Source organism: Halichoeres trimaculatus, unplaced genomic scaffold (genome assembly GCF_033239565.1).
Source record: "Halichoeres trimaculatus isolate MK-OKI-2021-1 unplaced genomic scaffold, fHalTri1.1 fHalTri1_scaffold_6, whole genome shotgun sequence".
NCBI classification, from domain to species: Eukaryota; Metazoa; Chordata; class Actinopteri; order Labriformes; family Labridae; genus Halichoeres; species Halichoeres trimaculatus.
The window spans coordinates 9,857,169-9,874,856 of record NW_027437184.1 but is presented as its reverse complement, the minus strand read 5'-3'; the positions used below and the strand labels follow the sequence as shown (position 1 = coordinate 9,874,856).

General features: G+C 41.0%; 3 protein-coding genes across 3 annotated transcripts; 1 reads left to right on the top strand and 2 right to left on the bottom strand.

Moving 5' to 3' along the window:
• Positions 1-1,565: 1,565 nt before the first annotated feature.
• LOC141792030 (histone H3-like) lies at positions 1,566-2,538 on the bottom strand. The gene has a single exon (XM_074672781.1). The coding sequence runs from the start codon at positions 2,466-2,468 to the stop codon at positions 2,058-2,060; it is 411 nt and encodes a 136-aa protein (XP_074528882.1). The 5' UTR covers positions 2,469-2,538; the 3' UTR covers positions 1,566-2,057.
• Positions 2,539-9,090: 6,552 nt separating this feature from the next.
• Positions 9,091-9,474, bottom strand: LOC141792099 (histone H2B-like). The gene has a single exon (XM_074672892.1). It carries the CDS (start codon positions 9,463-9,465, stop codon positions 9,091-9,093), a length of 375 nt encoding a protein of 124 aa, XP_074528993.1. The 5' UTR covers positions 9,466-9,474.
• A 1,260-nt stretch (positions 9,475-10,734) lies between these two features.
• LOC141792079 (histone H2B 1/2-like) lies at positions 10,735-11,121 on the top strand. The gene has a single exon (XM_074672855.1). The coding sequence runs from the start codon at positions 10,744-10,746 to the stop codon at positions 11,119-11,121; it is 378 nt and encodes a 125-aa protein (XP_074528956.1). The 5' UTR covers positions 10,735-10,743.
• The last annotated feature ends 6,567 nt before the right edge of the window (positions 11,122-17,688 follow it).

Here is a 17,688-nt window from a genome sequence, read left to right as displayed (position 1 = left end):
GCCTTGTTTCCTTCAATGCCACAAACTTGCCTGTTTGTAATTTTTCAGAGCACCAAACATGGGACATTGTAAGGGGGAAGAAGGTTTGAATCTCTGAGCAGAAAAAAAAGGACCTTGATGGTCCTGATGGCTTCCGATATCAATGACATGACGAGGAGATCCCACTGGGGATGCTTTCTACGCGACAGAGTGGAGGGGCGCCATCATGATATGAGGAACTTTTTCCTTCAATGAAACAAGCTGCAGGTTGTGCAGGGGCGTCAAACTAGTCATGACCAAGGTTGTAATGGTTAACTAAAACAAAATTGAAAACGAAAACTAAAATTTAAAATACATTGCAGTTAACTCAAACTAATAAAAACTAGAAAAGAAAACAAAAACTATAAGTAAACTAAAACTGTATCTTGTGTTCTCAAAACTAACTGAAACTAACTAAAATGATAGACAAAAATCCCTTAGTTATAGTTTCTGACAATATCAATAGCCTTTAGGATTTAAATTAATCCGACACATTTTCCCAACCAATTTTAGACAGTTTTAGGCAGTTGTCAGTGCCGTACAGCACCATCATAGCGGCGTATAGGTACGAGTTTAACTGCACTGACTGGCTGTGCACTGTGCTGCGACAAAACGTAGTGGAGCAATGAGCATCTGTTATAGTTTAATTGTTACAGAGTCCAAGTTTTTATTTATTGAAGCTCATATTATATTGTTTTTTTTTTTTAATTATTTTTTAATATAATTTATGTTAATATTATTTTTATGTAATTTATGTCAACATTATTTTATATAATTGATGCTTATATTTTTTTATACTAAGTTTATATCATTTTCATGTGTTTAAGGCAGCAGCCAACAGTTCAGTATCAGCATTGACAGTGAGCACTATGTTGGACTTGAAAATAAACAGTATGACAAAATATTTACTCTAACCTTTTTGAATCCTGCACCTGGTTAATAAGGTATGAAAACACTAAAACTAAACTAAAATTAAACAAAAACTAAGCCTTGTTGCAAAAATCAAAACTAAATAAAAACTAGAATGCCTGCTCTAAAACTAATTAAAACTAAACTGTAATGGAAAATAAAATGTCAAAACTAACTAAAACTAAACTATAATGACAAATACAAAACTATTATAACCTTGGTCATGACACTTTGTTTTAGAGTAGATTTAAATTTGGAATAGGCTTGATTTTTTTTTTCCCGCTGACTTTCCACTTTTGAGTCCAACAATGATGTTTTATTCTGAAAATTACAGAAAGAGGAAACGGACGCTGTATAGTGACTTTGGAGACTTTACATGTCCTATCTGATTGGATGATGGCACTAACGCTCTTTCTGACCAATCAGAGAGCAGCAGAGTCCAAATTTTAACCTGTGCTTCCGGCATTATTCAATTCTCCTCTGTGTGTGTGTGTGTGTGTGTGTGTGTGTGTGTGTGTGTGTGTGTGTGTGTGTCTATATATATATATATATATATATATATATATATATATATATATATATATATATATATATATATATATATATATATATATATATATATGCGTGAGTGTCGTATTTTTAGAGATTTCAAATCTTTTTATTATTATTTCATGTTTTACTGTGATAATGAGGGGATGTCCATTCAACATGAAAACCTCAAGCTTCTGTCTGATCTCTGAATCTCTGAAGGATCTCTGCTAAATGATTCGACCAGCCCCTTTCTCCTCCAACTCCTCTTCCTTCATGATATTCAAGAGAGATAGATTTACACATCTCTCCCCATTCTGAAGTAACGCACCTCATCCCCGGATTGTAGTTCATTAACGTCACAAGCAGGTGGAGACAGGAGATTACAAATGAAGCTGACGCTTGACTAAATGAACTTTACTGATACAGTTAACTCGTTCAATTGCCTCAGGTTTTGACTTTTTCTGACTTATATCGAAATAAATTTGTGTTTCTTTTCACCCGATGTCATTTACCATTGTTTAAGACTTTATGCTCTTTATCAGACCAGGTGTGGCTCTTAAAAGAGCCTTTGTCTTGTGTAGTTCTGGTCACGGGTCAGTCTAAGCCCTCTCGCCCCGGATGCGTCGTGCCAGCTGAATGTCTTTAGGCATGATGGTCACCCTCTTAGCGTGGATAGCGCACAGGTTGGTGTCCTCGAACAGACCCACCAGGTAAGCCTCGCTGGACTCCTGCAGAGCCATTACAGCAGAGCTTTGGAAGCGCAGGTCAGTCTTGAAGTCCTGAGCGATCTCCCTCACCAGGCGCTGGAAGGGCAGCTTGCGGATCAGGAGTTCAGTAGACTTCTGGTACCTACGGATCTCTCTCAGAGCAACAGTGCCAGGCCTGTAGCGGTGAGGCTTCTTCACCCCCCCTGTAGCCGGAGCGCTTTTACGGGCTGCCTTCGTGGCCAGCTGCTTCCTTGGAGCCTTACCTCCAGTGGATTTACGGGCTGTCTGCTTGGTACGGGCCATATCTGTATGTCTCCTCTGTCTCTACTAAGTCAGAAAAAAGTGATAGCATTCTGTGTCGCGGGCTGCAAATTTATACCCACGCTACTGACAGAGCTGAGCGCTGATTGGACCTGACGGGGAGCAGTGAGCAAAGAAACTCGACTGCTATTGGATAAGAAAAATTCGAATTATAAAGCACGCGCTCGCCGCAGGCTAGTAACGGCCATTGACAGGAAGGGCGGGACGCAGGAAGGAAAAAGGAAATGGAGAGAGCAAGTGGAGGGTAATTTAAAGATTCAATTTATGACTTATTTTTTCTTATTGATACAGCACGACACTGTAATGTTAGATTCTCAGTTGCTATCTATTATTAACACCCGCTTTCGTCAGACTGAGCTGAGCTGTGGTTTTCCTTTCCTCCACTTCTCACTGAGAGCTCATGATAAACTTCATCCTTCACACTTAAGATTTAAGAATCATAAATAAGTGATAGTCTGTATAATAGAGATGTAGTCTCTGATGTCACCTGTTTGTTTCTGACTAAGTTTTGTAGCCCATTGTGATGTGATTCATATTGGAAAAGCTTGACCCCATCTAACTTTTATTCTGTTACCATGTGACCAAAAGACAGGAACTGAGCGTTTTATTGTGAAGTTTGTTGTCAGCTGTTTTATTGTGAGCCTGTGAGAGTTTTGCTGAGTTGTCACTTTGAAAGAAGTAAGGGCAAAGAATTATCTGTTAAAAAATGACTATATATGATGCCACAGGGAAGCTGGCCACTTATAATGTTAATTTTCAGTTTTCTGCAGGCGAACACTCTGGATGTTTGGATCAGTGTTTCATCTACAGGTGTATTTGGTGACATCAGACTTGGGTAACAGGGACTTGCACTGAAGTCTGACTCCTTAAAGCAGTGTTTCCCAAACTTTTTTTCAGGTGACCCACTATTTTGGAGGAACAAAGAGAGACAAATTGCTGTCTCTAGGAGACAAATTTGACAAATGCTTTACACTTTTTTAGGCTTACACTCCGAAAAAATTTATATTTTTACTGTGACGGGTTAGCATGCTAGCTTTTCAGAATTGTATCCCAGTCATGTGTACAAGATGAGAGGACAACACACTTATTGAGCGCAGCAACCCTCTGTTTCTGTTTTTTGTCTTCATTTTTGTGAGCTCCAAGTCCTATTTGTTTAAATGAGCCTGTCAAAGTCAAGTTACTGTCTGTCGTGACAGACAAGAAAAAAAATATTTACTATTCTATTCCATTTAATGTGGTTGTGAAAGAGATTAGAAGCAAAAATACCAGACTCAGGACAAGATATTCAGATGCGATACTCATCTGTTCATGTCTTTTTTTCAGCGTAACGTCACTGCACAGCTGTAACAAGCTTCGTTTCTGCAGCTGGTGCCTGTCCAAGATCCAACAGTGGACTTTCAAAGTCACAAGGGTTTTGAATTTGACTTCAAATCTTTCTTTTGGAAACTAGCGATCAAAGTTATCAATGGGTTAACGCTTTCATTTATGTGATAGTGACACAGATATGGTGGCTTGTTTTTGGCTGTTTGAGCTCATGGCTTCAGACTTTTTTAAAGCAGTTAAATGTTTCCAGTAATAGTAAACATTGTGGCGATGACCCTTTACGATGAAAACATAACCAGCTATGACAGTGTGCGTAGCCAATCATCAGCAAATAAATCATGTACACATTCTGAAAACTAATTTGGTGACCCATGTCAATACTCTGACTCCTTTGGGTCAGGACCCAGACTTTGGGAATGGCTGCCTTAAAGGACAAAGATCAGGATGTTTATTTCAACACCTCACACAAGAGAAAAATAATTTAATGCTGCTTTAATGTGAGTAATAAGGGCTTATCTGATGGGAAGAGACAGGAGGTAAATGACCTTTATAGTAACTCTGTACATGTGTATTTTATCTCAGTATATATATATGTATGCAATGTAAGACAGCTACTAGCAGCTAACAGCCACTAGCCGTTAATGTGATACAAACTTGAGCTTTAGAAAAGATCTTTTATGAGCCAAAGGAGCGAGTCCTCACTCTGAGTATAATCTGAAAACATGATCAGCATATAATCAAGATTATTATTATGCTCACTTTGATGAGGCTGTGACTGTCAGAAGTGACCTGTGGTGGTCTGTGGTGTGATGAATAAAGCTCTCCAGCAGTCTGTGGTGGCTCTTAAAAGAGCCGTTGGTGCTCTCAGAGCTGGTTCAGCCTCCCTCTCACTTCTTGCTCTTCTTGGTTCTGGGTGTCCTGGGTCCCGATTTCTTGGCATTAGGTCTCTTCACAGGGGTGCGCTTGGTGCTCTTTTTGGGTGAGTTCCTCTTCGCACTCTTTGTGTTCTTCTTCTTCTTTTTGTCCACTTTCTTGTCTTTAGTCTTGGTGTTGGCTTTCCTTGCTGTTTTACCTGTAGTTGATTTTTTAGCTCCTCCTGCTTTTTTACCTCCTGTTGATTTTTTACCTACTTTTGCACCTGCTGTCTTCTTGGCGCCTGGTCTCTTTGGCTTCTTGACAGCTGGCTTACCGGTCTTCCTGGGTTTGGGCTTTGTAGCAGGTACCTTGGTCTTGGCCAGTTTAAAGGATCCAGAGGCCCCGACCCCTGTGGACTGGACCAAGACCCCCTTGTCCCTCAGCTTGATGATGGATCTATTGATGCGGGCATTGTTTTTTTTCACATCCACACCTTGTCCTCTCAGACCCTTCTTGATGGCCACCACAGACGTCCCCTTCCTGGCATTGCTGAGTTTGATGACATTGATGATAAGCTTCCAGAGCTGCTGGCTGCTCTTCCTCGGCCCCCGGGGGGTCGTCTTTTTCTTGCTTTGGTCTTTGGTTGCTTCCACCATCTCTCTGCTGACCTTTCTCTCACCGAATTGTGCTGAGGTGCTGATTAGTTAAGTGCGCGCTGATCTGTCAGTGTGTGAAGGGGAACAGGTGTGTGAAGCGGGCTTTATGAAGCAGGTGAGAACTGTAGAGAGTGAAGCATGAAGGCGCGGCTGGCTGAGGAGCAACTATCTGTGTTTTCTCCGACCCTCTTTGAGGCTAAAACACGCCCAGAGTTTCCCTCGGGGGGGAGCAGAGCTGGAGGAGCAGAGAGCCCACCGTCTGCTCTACACTCTCAGGACACGTTGATCCACCAGGACCCACATGTGTGTTTCCTACAGGGCTCAAACGGCTCTTACACACACTCTGAGTGAGTTGATCACACACACTCTAGTTCCTTTTCCAGCTCAGAAAACGCTTGAAGGGGATTTAATCAGAGTGAGCCTGTGAGATCAGACATGTGAGGGTGGGGGACAGCTGAAACCTCTGCTCTCTGGACCCCTTGGGGCTCTGAATGAGACCACTTTGACCAGAGACTAAACACACACGGGCTGCTGCACAGGCAGGGTGGATACCTGTTTAGGTAGATCTGCTGGCTCTGATCCAGAGACTGCTCCTCTCGACAGCTAAGAGCCCGAGAGAGGAACCAGTCCATAACACAGAGACTCTTTTTTTTTTTTTTTTTTAACAGGTCTGTGTCCTCATGGACCTGACACAGACTGCACTGTTACCATAGATATTCAATCATGACAAGGTCTGAACAGTCACCTGTCCCCTCTCCCTCGCTCTCTCTCTCTCTATCTGTGACTTGTGTCGTGTGTGTGTGTGTGTGTGTGTGTGTGTGTGTGTGTGTGTGTGTGTGTGTGTGTGTGTGTGTGCCTCCAGTCCCCATCCTGAGTCCAAGTGGCCAGGGGACCATTTCCAGAAGTCTGATAAAATCTTCATTTTTTCCACTTTCTAATATTGGCAGGTAACGAGTTATGTTATCAGTCTGAAAGCTATATGACTCTAATAACATATCAATGTAACTTGATAGCTCAGCAAATATTTTTTTCTTAGGTTGTACTTATATAATTTTCTATTCCTATTGGGAATTTTGAATAATACACTTAGCTGTTGTAAAACGTTAACCCTCTTGGGTGATCAGGGACATTTTTGTTTTAAAATTTTGTTTTAAATTTTTTTGCTTGATTTTTGGCCATGATTTTGGTTGTGTTGCGCTTTTTTCTAAGGTCAGTGTTATACATCGGGGAAATTAATGACCCTTTGAGGACAAAATCTTCTATGAAAACAAAACAAAATATTTATACTTTATTAACTTTAACTTAACGTAAATTTTACTTAATTTCCAACCCTTTTCTAGTCACAAAATGACCACAATGTATTAATGCACAGTCATTACACAATATAATCATGTATCCTCCAACTTCATTGTACAGTTTTACACAAAACACTCACATATCTCAATGGTAAAACAACTTTAAGAAACACTGAAGCAGTGTTATTTTCCATTATCCCTCAAAACGGTGAAATACTTGTTTTTGGGGTGGGACTGGAGTTGATTGATAGAGCTGAGGGAAAAAAGAGGCAAAAATATTAGGGATGTTCAGATCAGAAATCGGACCGGATCACATGGTTTCAGACTCCATCTGAAATGGACATTACATTCCAATCAGGGATCAGAAGTATATTCTCATTGTTTTTTATCAAATCTTAAATTTTTCATAACAAATGGCAAAAATAACAGCTCTGTGTTTATTACAGTTATGTGGTTGTACAGAGTCAGACTGTCTCATCTCCACACAGAAAAACACAGGGCATGACATCACTCTGCCTCAGACACAATAAGTTGAATGCTGTAAAGCAGAGCATAACATGGCAGGAGCCTTAAATCTTGAAGCGCGATGTAACCAGGCAGAAGTATCGGATTGGGACTCAGTATCACTGGAATCTCAAAATCAAATGACTCGGACCTCCAGGCAAAAAAAAACAACCCTGATTTACAATACAGGAAGATCAATTTAATCACCAGTTTCATGCTTGTTTGAGCTGACCGAATAATCCCCAGTCCTCCAAAATTGTCTTTATTTCATATTCTATGGAAAATAAGTCATTCGATGGGTATTTTTTTATTTTATTTTTTTAATGAAAATGGTAACATTAGGACTGAAGTTAATTGAAACATCTGAGCAATATATATATATATATATATATATATATATATATATATATATATATATATATATGAAAGAACCTGAGTGAAAGAACCTGAGCTTATAATTTCAGATTTTTTTTCAAAAAGACACGCCAGGTATAAACAAACAGATATAAACAATATGGAAATGGAATGCAAAGTGAACGGCAGGTCGTCCTCACTCTCATAATCAGTCATCTTTATATTGTTATTGCATAATTCGTCCTGGCAGACAATCTGCGTTTGTTTAGATCTGACACGCCGTATATACACATACATATATATAAACACACACACACACACACACACACACACACACACACACACACACACACACACACACATATATATATATATATATATATATATATATATATATATATATATATATATATATATATATATATATATATATATATATATATACTATATATATAAATATATATATATATATATATATATATATATATATATATATATATATATATATATATATATATATACTATATATAGACATTTTTGTCCTCTAATGTCCTCAATGGTCGTTAATTAAAGGGATTAACAAGGGTTGAATTAAATTGATGTAAATAATCCTGGTGTGGGATATCAAAGTTATATCATATTTTATCTCATCTGTGAGGAACCTGACGACATGAAACTGTAATAAAAATATAACTAACAAAAAAAAATGAATAAATAAAAGATAAAAAGTACCTTCATTTTATGTTGAGACTTTCAAAGAAGTTGGTATGTCACACAGGTTTTAATATAGCAGACACAAGAGCAAACAGCACCCCCATATGTCCAGCGATTGAACTGCACTTGTCTGTTAAACAACACTTATGAATATCAGGGTGTGGAGCTGAGTTTAACAGACTTACTCAGTGAGATGGCTTGAAACACTCAGATCAGCTTAGTTTGACTCTTTAAACCAGAATATAAATTACTCTGGACTAAAAGAGCAGAATAAATGAAGGTTCATTGCCCCACTAACATGCTGAACATGCTCCTGAAAAGAAAATCTGTAAGTAATTCAGACCCAGAAATGTCATCACTGGATCTCCATATGGACTGATTCACAAAGCTTGATTCAGTCCCCCTTCAGTTGGGAGGGTTTAAAAGTATCAGGAGGTTCTCAGTTACACTTCACTGAGAGGACTGTGGTGGATTATAAAGTTGAGGTTTTCATGTGTAACTTTAAAGATAATCCTGATGTACAGATAAAAGAAGTGTTTAGGCTAATGATGGTCTGAACATTCAGGTTTAACCTGCTTTAGTATTTACTTTAGTGTTTACTCTGAACACCTCTCTCTTTCTCTTTCTTCCCTTTCACACTTCCTGCACTTAGACTTATATTTCTCACCAGTTTAGAGTGTATTTTCAACTTTTACCTGCTCATCCTTTTCAAGTCAGTATCCCCTTTTTATGTTCATTTTACATTGAGTTATCTGTCACACTGGAAACTTCTCATAGGATCAGTGTATAATTATCATGAAGAACTGTTTTTTTATGATGTGAATCAGAGGATCAGCTCTTTAGGGTGAGGACTTGGTGGTCCTGAAAAGGACCTTTGGTTTTGTTTCTGGACTATTAGCTCTTTTACTTGGAGCTGGTGTACTTGGTCACAGCCTTGGTGCCCTCAGACACAGCGTGCTTAGCCAGCTCCCCAGGCAGCAGCAGGCGCACAGCGGTCTGGATCTCCCTGGAGGTAATCGTGGAGCGTTTGTTGTAGTGAGTCAGACGGGAGGCCTCCCCGGCGATACGCTCGAAGATGTCGTTGACGAAGCAATTCATGATGCTCATGGCCTTGGAGGAAATCCCAGTGTCGGGGTGGACCTGTTTCAGGACTTTGTAGATGTAGATCCCGTAGGTCTGCCTCCTTGCCCTCTTCCTCTTCCTGTTGCCCTTCGCGGCTTTGCTCGCCGCCTTCTTCATGCCTTTCTTCGATGCAGATTTGCCGCTCTCTCCAGCCATGTTGCTGTGTCTCTGTCTTCTCTCTCTGATACTCTTCCTGAGTCAGGAGCTGTAAATATACACGCCTCATGCAGATCAAACTGCGCTGTAACCCGCTTATGATTGGCTGAGACGGACTGGCTCGCCAAACCAGTTCGCCGTGTTTTCTTGGGGCAAGTTGTGAGTCATCAGAAGGTGTGCGAGTACGCGCTGAGACACCTCTGAAACGCTGAAATCCACCATTAGGAGTCAGTTCAGTCATCCTGTCTGTATCCTCAGTGCAGGTGTCCAGACACATCTGACCTTCGACCTCAGCGTTCATACTGTTACTGCCAATGTTGCAGGGACAGGTATTAGTCCTTATCACATCCAATCACAGATGGATACACCCAAAGAGAAAACATGAAGGCTCATCGAGAATTTGGAGATAATAAAGGTCTGAGTTACTTCAACACACTCACTTTAGTGATTCTTATTAACTCTTAAGCCCTTGTTTTAGCCTTTAGCTCATGTTTCAACCTTTAACCTGTGTTTCTACTGAGTATTTCTTCTGTCCTTTTTCTGTCTGACAGTTAGGCTCCAGTGTCCACCGTCACTACAAAATTAATTCAGCTTGGAAAACACAGATCTATCTTCTTAGTAATTAACTTCCTCAGCCAACGTGGTGTTATCATAGAGACTTTGACGTGCAATAAATCAATCCAGTTCTGTCTAACCTGATTGGGAAGCTGAGAAATAACATTAAGGAATAACCTGTATCACTTCTGATAATCTCATTTTAAAGTTTGGATTATAATCAGGCATGTACCTAGAAGGGGGACTTTTCAAGATCACTAAGAAAGTCTTTCCAGGGACTTCTATCACCCTATCAGTCCTACCTGACCAAACAGTGTTCCTCTTAACCTGACTCTAGGTGACATGAAGCTCTGTTCATTGAAAAAAAACAGTATAAAGGAGTTAAAGTGACTGTGAGAGTAGGTTATTCTGTGTGTGTGTGTGTGTGTTTTCTGTTTCTTACTGCAGACACACGTTTGATTCCTGTGTTTCAGTTTTTAATCCTCTCTAACAGAAAAATGTTCTCTGCCTGGTTTAGTTTTACTACCTGCACGTTTCATATTTTGAACTTGGCGCTCAAACCGCTCCCGGGTTCAAGACGGTTCAGGACATGCCCAGTCAGCGCGCTTTTGTCTCAGCTAATCAGGAGAGAGTAACAGCACATTCTATTTGCATAAAGGTTTGTACATATTTCTGTTTCTGCGCATGGTGAAATCAAACTTCAGAGCTCATCTTTGGAGCATCATGGCAGTAGAGAGCGGACCCAAGGCACCCAAAAAGGGATCGAAGAAAGCGGCGAACAAAGACTCCTCAAAGGGAAAAAAGAAGAGAAGGAGAGGGAGGAGGGAGACCTACGGGATCTACATCTACAAGGTCCTGAAACAAGTTCATCCTGACACCGGGATTTCCTCCAAGGCCATGAACATCATGAATTGTTTTGTCAACGACATTTTTGAGCGCATTGCCGGGGAGGCCTCCCGTCTGGCTCACTACAACAAACGCTCCACCATCACCTCCAGGGAAATCCAGACTGGTGTGCGCCTGCTGTTGCCTGGGGAGCTGGCCAAACACGCCGTGTCTGAGGGCACCAAGGCTGTGACCAAGTACACCAGCTCCAAGTAAAGGAGCTGAGACTCCAGAAACTAAAACCAAAGGTCCTTTTCAGGACCACTAAGTCCTCTCTAGAGAGCTGATCCTCAGAGACCTGGTCCTCAGACCTAGTCTCTGACTGAATGTGAGCTGCACCGTGCAACACTGTAAATCTTGTCCAACAGTAGGGAGAAACAGCTGCAGTACATGTTTAGGCCACTGGATGTGGCTGTTAGTGTTTGATGAATGATGTGAGGTTTGGATCAGTAGGTAAGAGGCCAGTTCAGTTCTAATGGGTCCAGTTAAGCCCTGCTGAGATCAGTTCAGCTGATGGGAGTGATCATGGAGGAAACCGTTTCCAAGTGGAGTGAAATAATGAGTTTAATAAAGTTAAACAGAGATCAGAGGATAACAGCAACTGACAGGTTGTAGAGGACAGGTCAGAGAAAGACAAACAGGAAGTGACAACAAATCTAACAGAGTCATCAGCCAGTCAGAGAGCTGGATTGTCAGAGGCTCTCAGCGAAAAGTATAAAACAATTTCATCCTAGATTCAAACATTTTTACACTGTTTTAAAAATTATTCCCTCTAATCATTCGTCCCCCCCCCTGCTGTGTTCACGGCCACCATGCCGCATTATGGGAAATAAGAGCAGGTGATAGAGGTCAGTGGGAGCAGTCAGAGATGTCGTCGCTTAGCATGTCCATGAGGCAGCAGCAGCACAAAGCAGCATAACACGCTGCCAGGAAGCCCTCCTCGCCGCCATCGTCCTGAGGCCTCTGCTGCTCGACCACCACCACTGAGGAAGGAGAGACAGAAGGTCATAGTGACAGGTAACCACCTTTACGCTTTACCTGTTAGTCTCTCTGCCCGTGATAGGTTCAACCAGACCAGCTACTTGCTCTGACCCACCTGTGGTGGTGGGTCTGGGCTGCTCTCCGTGGGGCCCTATGGGGGGCCCTCCTTGGTAGCCCTGGCAACCAGGCTGGTTCATGTAAGGCCCTGGGGGTCCAGCATAGCTCTGAGGGAAGGTCTGAAGAGGAGACATGCATGGCTGTCATGGAAACAGTCAAGGTCATCTGACACAAGTGTTGACAAAAGCTGCGTTTCCACCAAGCAGTACAGGTCGGTTCAGTACGGTTTGGGACGGTTTGGGACAGTAAAGTCTCATCCCGTTTGCGTTTCCACAGCAAACTGTGCCCTCTCGTGGTAGGCGGCGTGTAAGCCCGATGCCGAAAGCCACAGCTGGTAAACAATAGCGCGACGCCGTAGCAGCTTACCCCGCGATTAAATCCAACAAAGAAGAAAACGCGACACAGTAAACAAAGCGCATGGATGGAAGACATGCAGCATTTCGTCCTCTCTGTGATTTTCATGTAACTCTCTGTCACAAAGTACAATCAAGCTTCGTTTCAGAGAAGTAAGTGACGATTCTTTTGACCAATCAACCGTCTGCAGTGTGTTGCTCCACCTCCCGAGAGCGGATCGGTTCAGTCTGGCACCCAATACGAAAGGGTCCCAAAAAAGTGTGACGGCTCGTCTCGGTTTTTAGGGATCCGTCCCGGGATGAGTCTGTGGAAACGCCGCTAAAAGCGCACCATACCGAGACGAACCGACCCGGACTGCTTGGTGGAAATGCGGCTTAAATGAACAGACTGGGGATGGGTACCTTTCACATTTGAAACGATACGGTACTGATACCCGGTACCTGGTAATTGGTATGGATACTCAGCTGTACCAATTTTAAGTACTTTTGTGTGTTTATGTGATAAGAAATATTAATTTGTTCTTTAAGTTGTAAAAACTTGTAATGCTGTGTTCATGTCCAATATAGAAAATAGCCTCTTCCACTCTCTCACAGTCATTAGGATGCGTTTAGGTACCTAAACATGGTACCGTTTGATTTGACATGAATCAGTACTCTATACTACAAACAGAATCCAGTCGGTACATATAAAAGTACCGAATACCGTACCCATCCCTAGAATAGACTGATTTTCTATTTATGACCCTGAGGCTGCAGCAGTGCATGCAGGGTACCTGGTAGGAAGAGCCCGGGTACACGGAGTGTGAATGGGTGTGAGCTGCAGAAAGAAGAATGCATTATTATTATTATTATTATTATTATTATTATTATTATTATTATTATTATTATTATAATCATTGTTCAAACTCACCTGGGGGGTACCCTGGGTTAAGGTGGGAGTGGTGGGGTCCATATGGAGGTGGGTAATCACTCATCTAGACAGAGAATTTATCAGAGTATTTGTCTCATCTAAGATCAGCACTGACACTAAAAGGCCATTTGATATCATAAGGCCGGCATATACATCCAAAGAACAAATGCTCACACTGTAAACACTGTTTGTTAAAACAATTTAATGAGGTGGAAGAGCTGGCAGGTCTGCAAAGAGAACCTTTGGTTCTGGTATTTCATTAAAAGGTCCTGGCTGACCGGCGCAGTGCCGCCCCACGATGGTAATACGGTTTGGCATGGTTTGGTACAGATAAGCCTGATCCCGTTTGCGTTTCCACGCCTTAGCAGTGCGACACAGTTTACCCCACTAATAAATCCAACGAAGAAGAAAAAAGCGACACAGTAAACAAAGAAAACAGATGGAAGACATGCAGCATTTCGTCCTCTCTGTGATTGGCATGTAGCTCTTTGATACAAAGTGCAATCAAGCTTTGTTTCAGAGAAGTCTGTGTGCCGCCAGGAGAAATTCAGCCGCAGTAAGTGATGATTCTTTTGACCAATTAACGGTCTGCAGTGTTGTAGCTCCACCTTCCAAGAGCGGATCGGTTCAATCTGGCACCCATACGAAAGGGTCCCAAAAAGTGGGACGGCTCGTCTCGGTTATTTGGGGATCTGTCCCAGGATAAGTCAGTGGAAACGCCAATGTGCGCCGCACAGAGATTAACTGAACCGGTCTGCTTGGTGGAAATGTGGCTTATAACTACTGCGATGGATCTAAAAAATACTTCACTAAAAAGAACTAAATTATCCTTTCTGAACTTTTTAAGCCATCTAATGTCTGTATGGAACTGTCTTTGATAAACATCAAAGCACCAAAAGAATGTCTCTTTAGGAAACACCAAGGCACTTGCAATTAACGATTTGTTATGGCATTTGCTGCTGACCTCTTCATCAAGGCATCATTGCAAAAAAGGTCTAGAAGGTCTTTGCACATCTTGCAGAGGGGTGTCCCAATTCTCCGTAAAGGGAAGGTGAAGGGCTACACAGCCCTAAGAATGAAGACAAAAAAGGGCCTCACTTGAAACCAAGGGGTGTGACCACTGGGCAACATCCGGTTTAGAAAAATGAAGCCTCTGCAGAAGTACTAAGAGTTGCTATTCATCGAGATTCCATTTCAGTCAGGCTGCAGAAAGACCGGAAGTCACATACACACCCAGCCAAAAAAACAGACTTTCACAGCATCAAAAAGCAAATTTATAGCTGTGTTCAAAAACCGCTTGGGTCTGAAACACTGATTTCGTCATCAGCACACACTGTATGGTGAGTGATTTTTTTTTTCTAACTTGGCTGTTGAGAAGTAAAAAGGATCATTTAATTGTCCAATCAGAGACACAGTTCAGGTCACGAGACTGAGGGACACCCTATAGCTGTTCAAAAGGAAGCTCACAGCCAGCGTCATAACCAATGTGGCTGCGTCCACGTATTGGCTTTACTTCACGGTTTCAGGAACAGATGGGTGATTTCACAGAGACTACATCTGTGTTTTATGAAGTCTATGGGTATGACAAATTTCCCATGATATCAATATTTTTTATCAGATATCCAATCCTCCACTACTTCCCTCAATCTAATATTTCAATATAAGCCATGTTTTGAACTGTTGGTTGCATTTTGAAATCCATTGTTATAACAATTTGGCTAATGCTGCTATAGCCACAGCTATAGCTAAAAATAACTACACTGATGTCAGAGCAGGGTGCTAAACAAGGTATAATAAGCAAATGCTTCGGTATCCAGTTTCTACATAAAATAGTTTCTGAATAGTATAATGTAAGCTTAGCATTCACATTTCATAGCTTAGCTGTCTCATCACTCATGCAATGCAATACATCATAGTGAAGTAAGTTTGCTGTGAAAGTGTCATCTTAATCTGACATCAGTTTATCATCACTTTATAAAAATGTGTTCGCTCTGCCTAGGACACTGCCAGCAAGAGACCAGAGTGTGGCAGGAATCAAGTGGCATCTCATTTCTAAGGGATGTGTTTCCAACCTTCGGCCCTGTAAAAAGGGGAACAAGGGGAACAGGTACACGGAGGGGTAGACGACGAGATAAATTGGGGAGGGGGGGCCCAATTGGGATTGACCCTAAATGTGACCCTGAGGAACCAGTTTGTAACCTTTTTCGCAGTCTTTGCTGTCAACGTCTGTTTTTGAAGCAGGGTTTTTTAAACAATCAGCATTAGTCATTGCATTGGAAACTCTGAATCAATATAACTTAAGTTGAAATACTGGTGTGTGGACAAATTCTTTATACACACATCGCTCAGTCGGTTGTCTGCTCTTTGGGATTTGCACTATTTCCTGCTCCTCATTTCTCATACTAACTGTAATCTAATTTACTCCTTGATTGGTAACCTCAGGACAGAGACAGACAGCTCTCTCTCTCACTCTCTAACACACACACACATACATACACATTGTTTGTTTTGAATCAGATAGTAAACATCTTCCAGTTAAACCAGTAATAGTCTGCCGGTTACGTTTCCATCACATATTTAATGTCTGAAACTGGATGGGCAGATGATGTCCGCCATGGACAGGTAATGAAACGTCATAAAACATTGTTTCTTCAGGTATCAATTCATACAATCATAGGTAAACACACAGTAGGTAAAAAGAAACTGTATAATGGTTTTAGAGTCATTTTAACGATGTGACAGCTGGAACACTAACACATCACTGTTAATTTAATATAATATACACTTACAGTGAACTCTAACAATTCTTGGGTTAATTTAAATACTGACATGACATAATATTAATACCAATATAAAGACACGGATAACAGTGTTATAAACAGGAGCCAGATGACTTTTCAGTAAAGGGAGAAATTTTACAATTTAAAGTGATTGGTATTCCATTTTAACATGAGGCTAAAACTCAAAAAATAACGTTTTAATTTTTAATCAGAACACTGGGACAATTTTTTTAACATTATAATCCACTAACAGCTGTTAAAGACAGAATTAGTCATACAAACCAAACTAATTAACGCTGAATTAGTCGGCTCGTACAAACTCCGTTCACAAATACCGTCATTTAGATTATGTGTGTTGACTCTGAGATTTCACATCTTAAGAAATAACTTTAATGTCATGTAACAAAACTATTTGTTACCCTCTTTGATTCGGCTTGCTACATACTAACTTTTTATCTTTACTTTTATATTATTAAACAGTTTCGTGAGTTTTTCTGATCAGTTCGCTCCCTGTGTCTGGGGACAGGTGCGTCTTTTCCCGCGGTTAAAAAACTCATCTGATATCTGCAACAGCTCCTTCTTGTTGAACTGTGATGAGGCCGAATGAGGCTTCAGACTGAAACACATTCAGATCCGTTCAGAGATCTCTGTGTGAACGCAGTAACATTTCTGGATGACACATTTGATATAAAATACGGGTTTTTCAGTAGATGTCTGGACTGAAACTCGGGACTCACCTTTAGATCGTTCCTCGCTGGTTCTCTCCCCGGACGGGTCGATAGATGGATGGATGATGGATGGAGCGCGAGGGAACAGCTGGAAGCCTAACGAAGACAGGGGTCACACCTCCTCCCCTGTCTCACCTTCCACCTCCTTCCTTTCTCTCTTCTCCACCCGTGTCTCCTGACCCTCCACCTGAAACCTGCAGGTGTTTTCCGCTCAAACAGCCTCCGGAGTTTGAATTAAAACCTGTTAAAACTGAAGTAAACACAAACAAACTGGAAACTAACCTACCTGAAGCCCCGCCCACACAGCGTCGACCCTTGAATATTTTGGGCGTCCGGAGGTTGCAAGCTCGTGCGTCACGCGGGGCTCGCCCGGGGCACAGGTTCATACTATTTTTTTTCCTCATTAAATACATATTTAATACGTTTTGAAAAAGTTATTCTTTAATACCTTGTCACCCTAAGTTTTTTGTTGTTTTATTATTTTTATTATTTTTATTATTTTTTTATTTTTTATTTTTTTATTTTCTTTTCTTATTCATTATTTTTTCCTAATTATATGTTTTGGCATGTTTTTTTTGTCTGTGAATATACTTATGTGCCTTTGTTGCAACAAAATAAAGTTTGTACTTAATCTTGTAACAACATTTAATCTCAAACTATTCTTGCTAATTTTATGTTTTTTTTTTTGTTTGGTCCTCATGGTCTCTTTTTAGGCTGCATGGTTCTTGTATTGATTGGGTTCCTATAAAGTACGATAAATTATGGAAAGGACCTTTTCACCTTATGTCTTTTTACATCGTCTCTCTCTCTGTTAGTCTTGATTTAAGCTGTGCTTTTTTTCTTTTTTTTTTACTTTATTGTGCTCATTGTTTGTGTTAAATTTTGTGCTGAATGCTTGTCAAAGTACTTTGTAA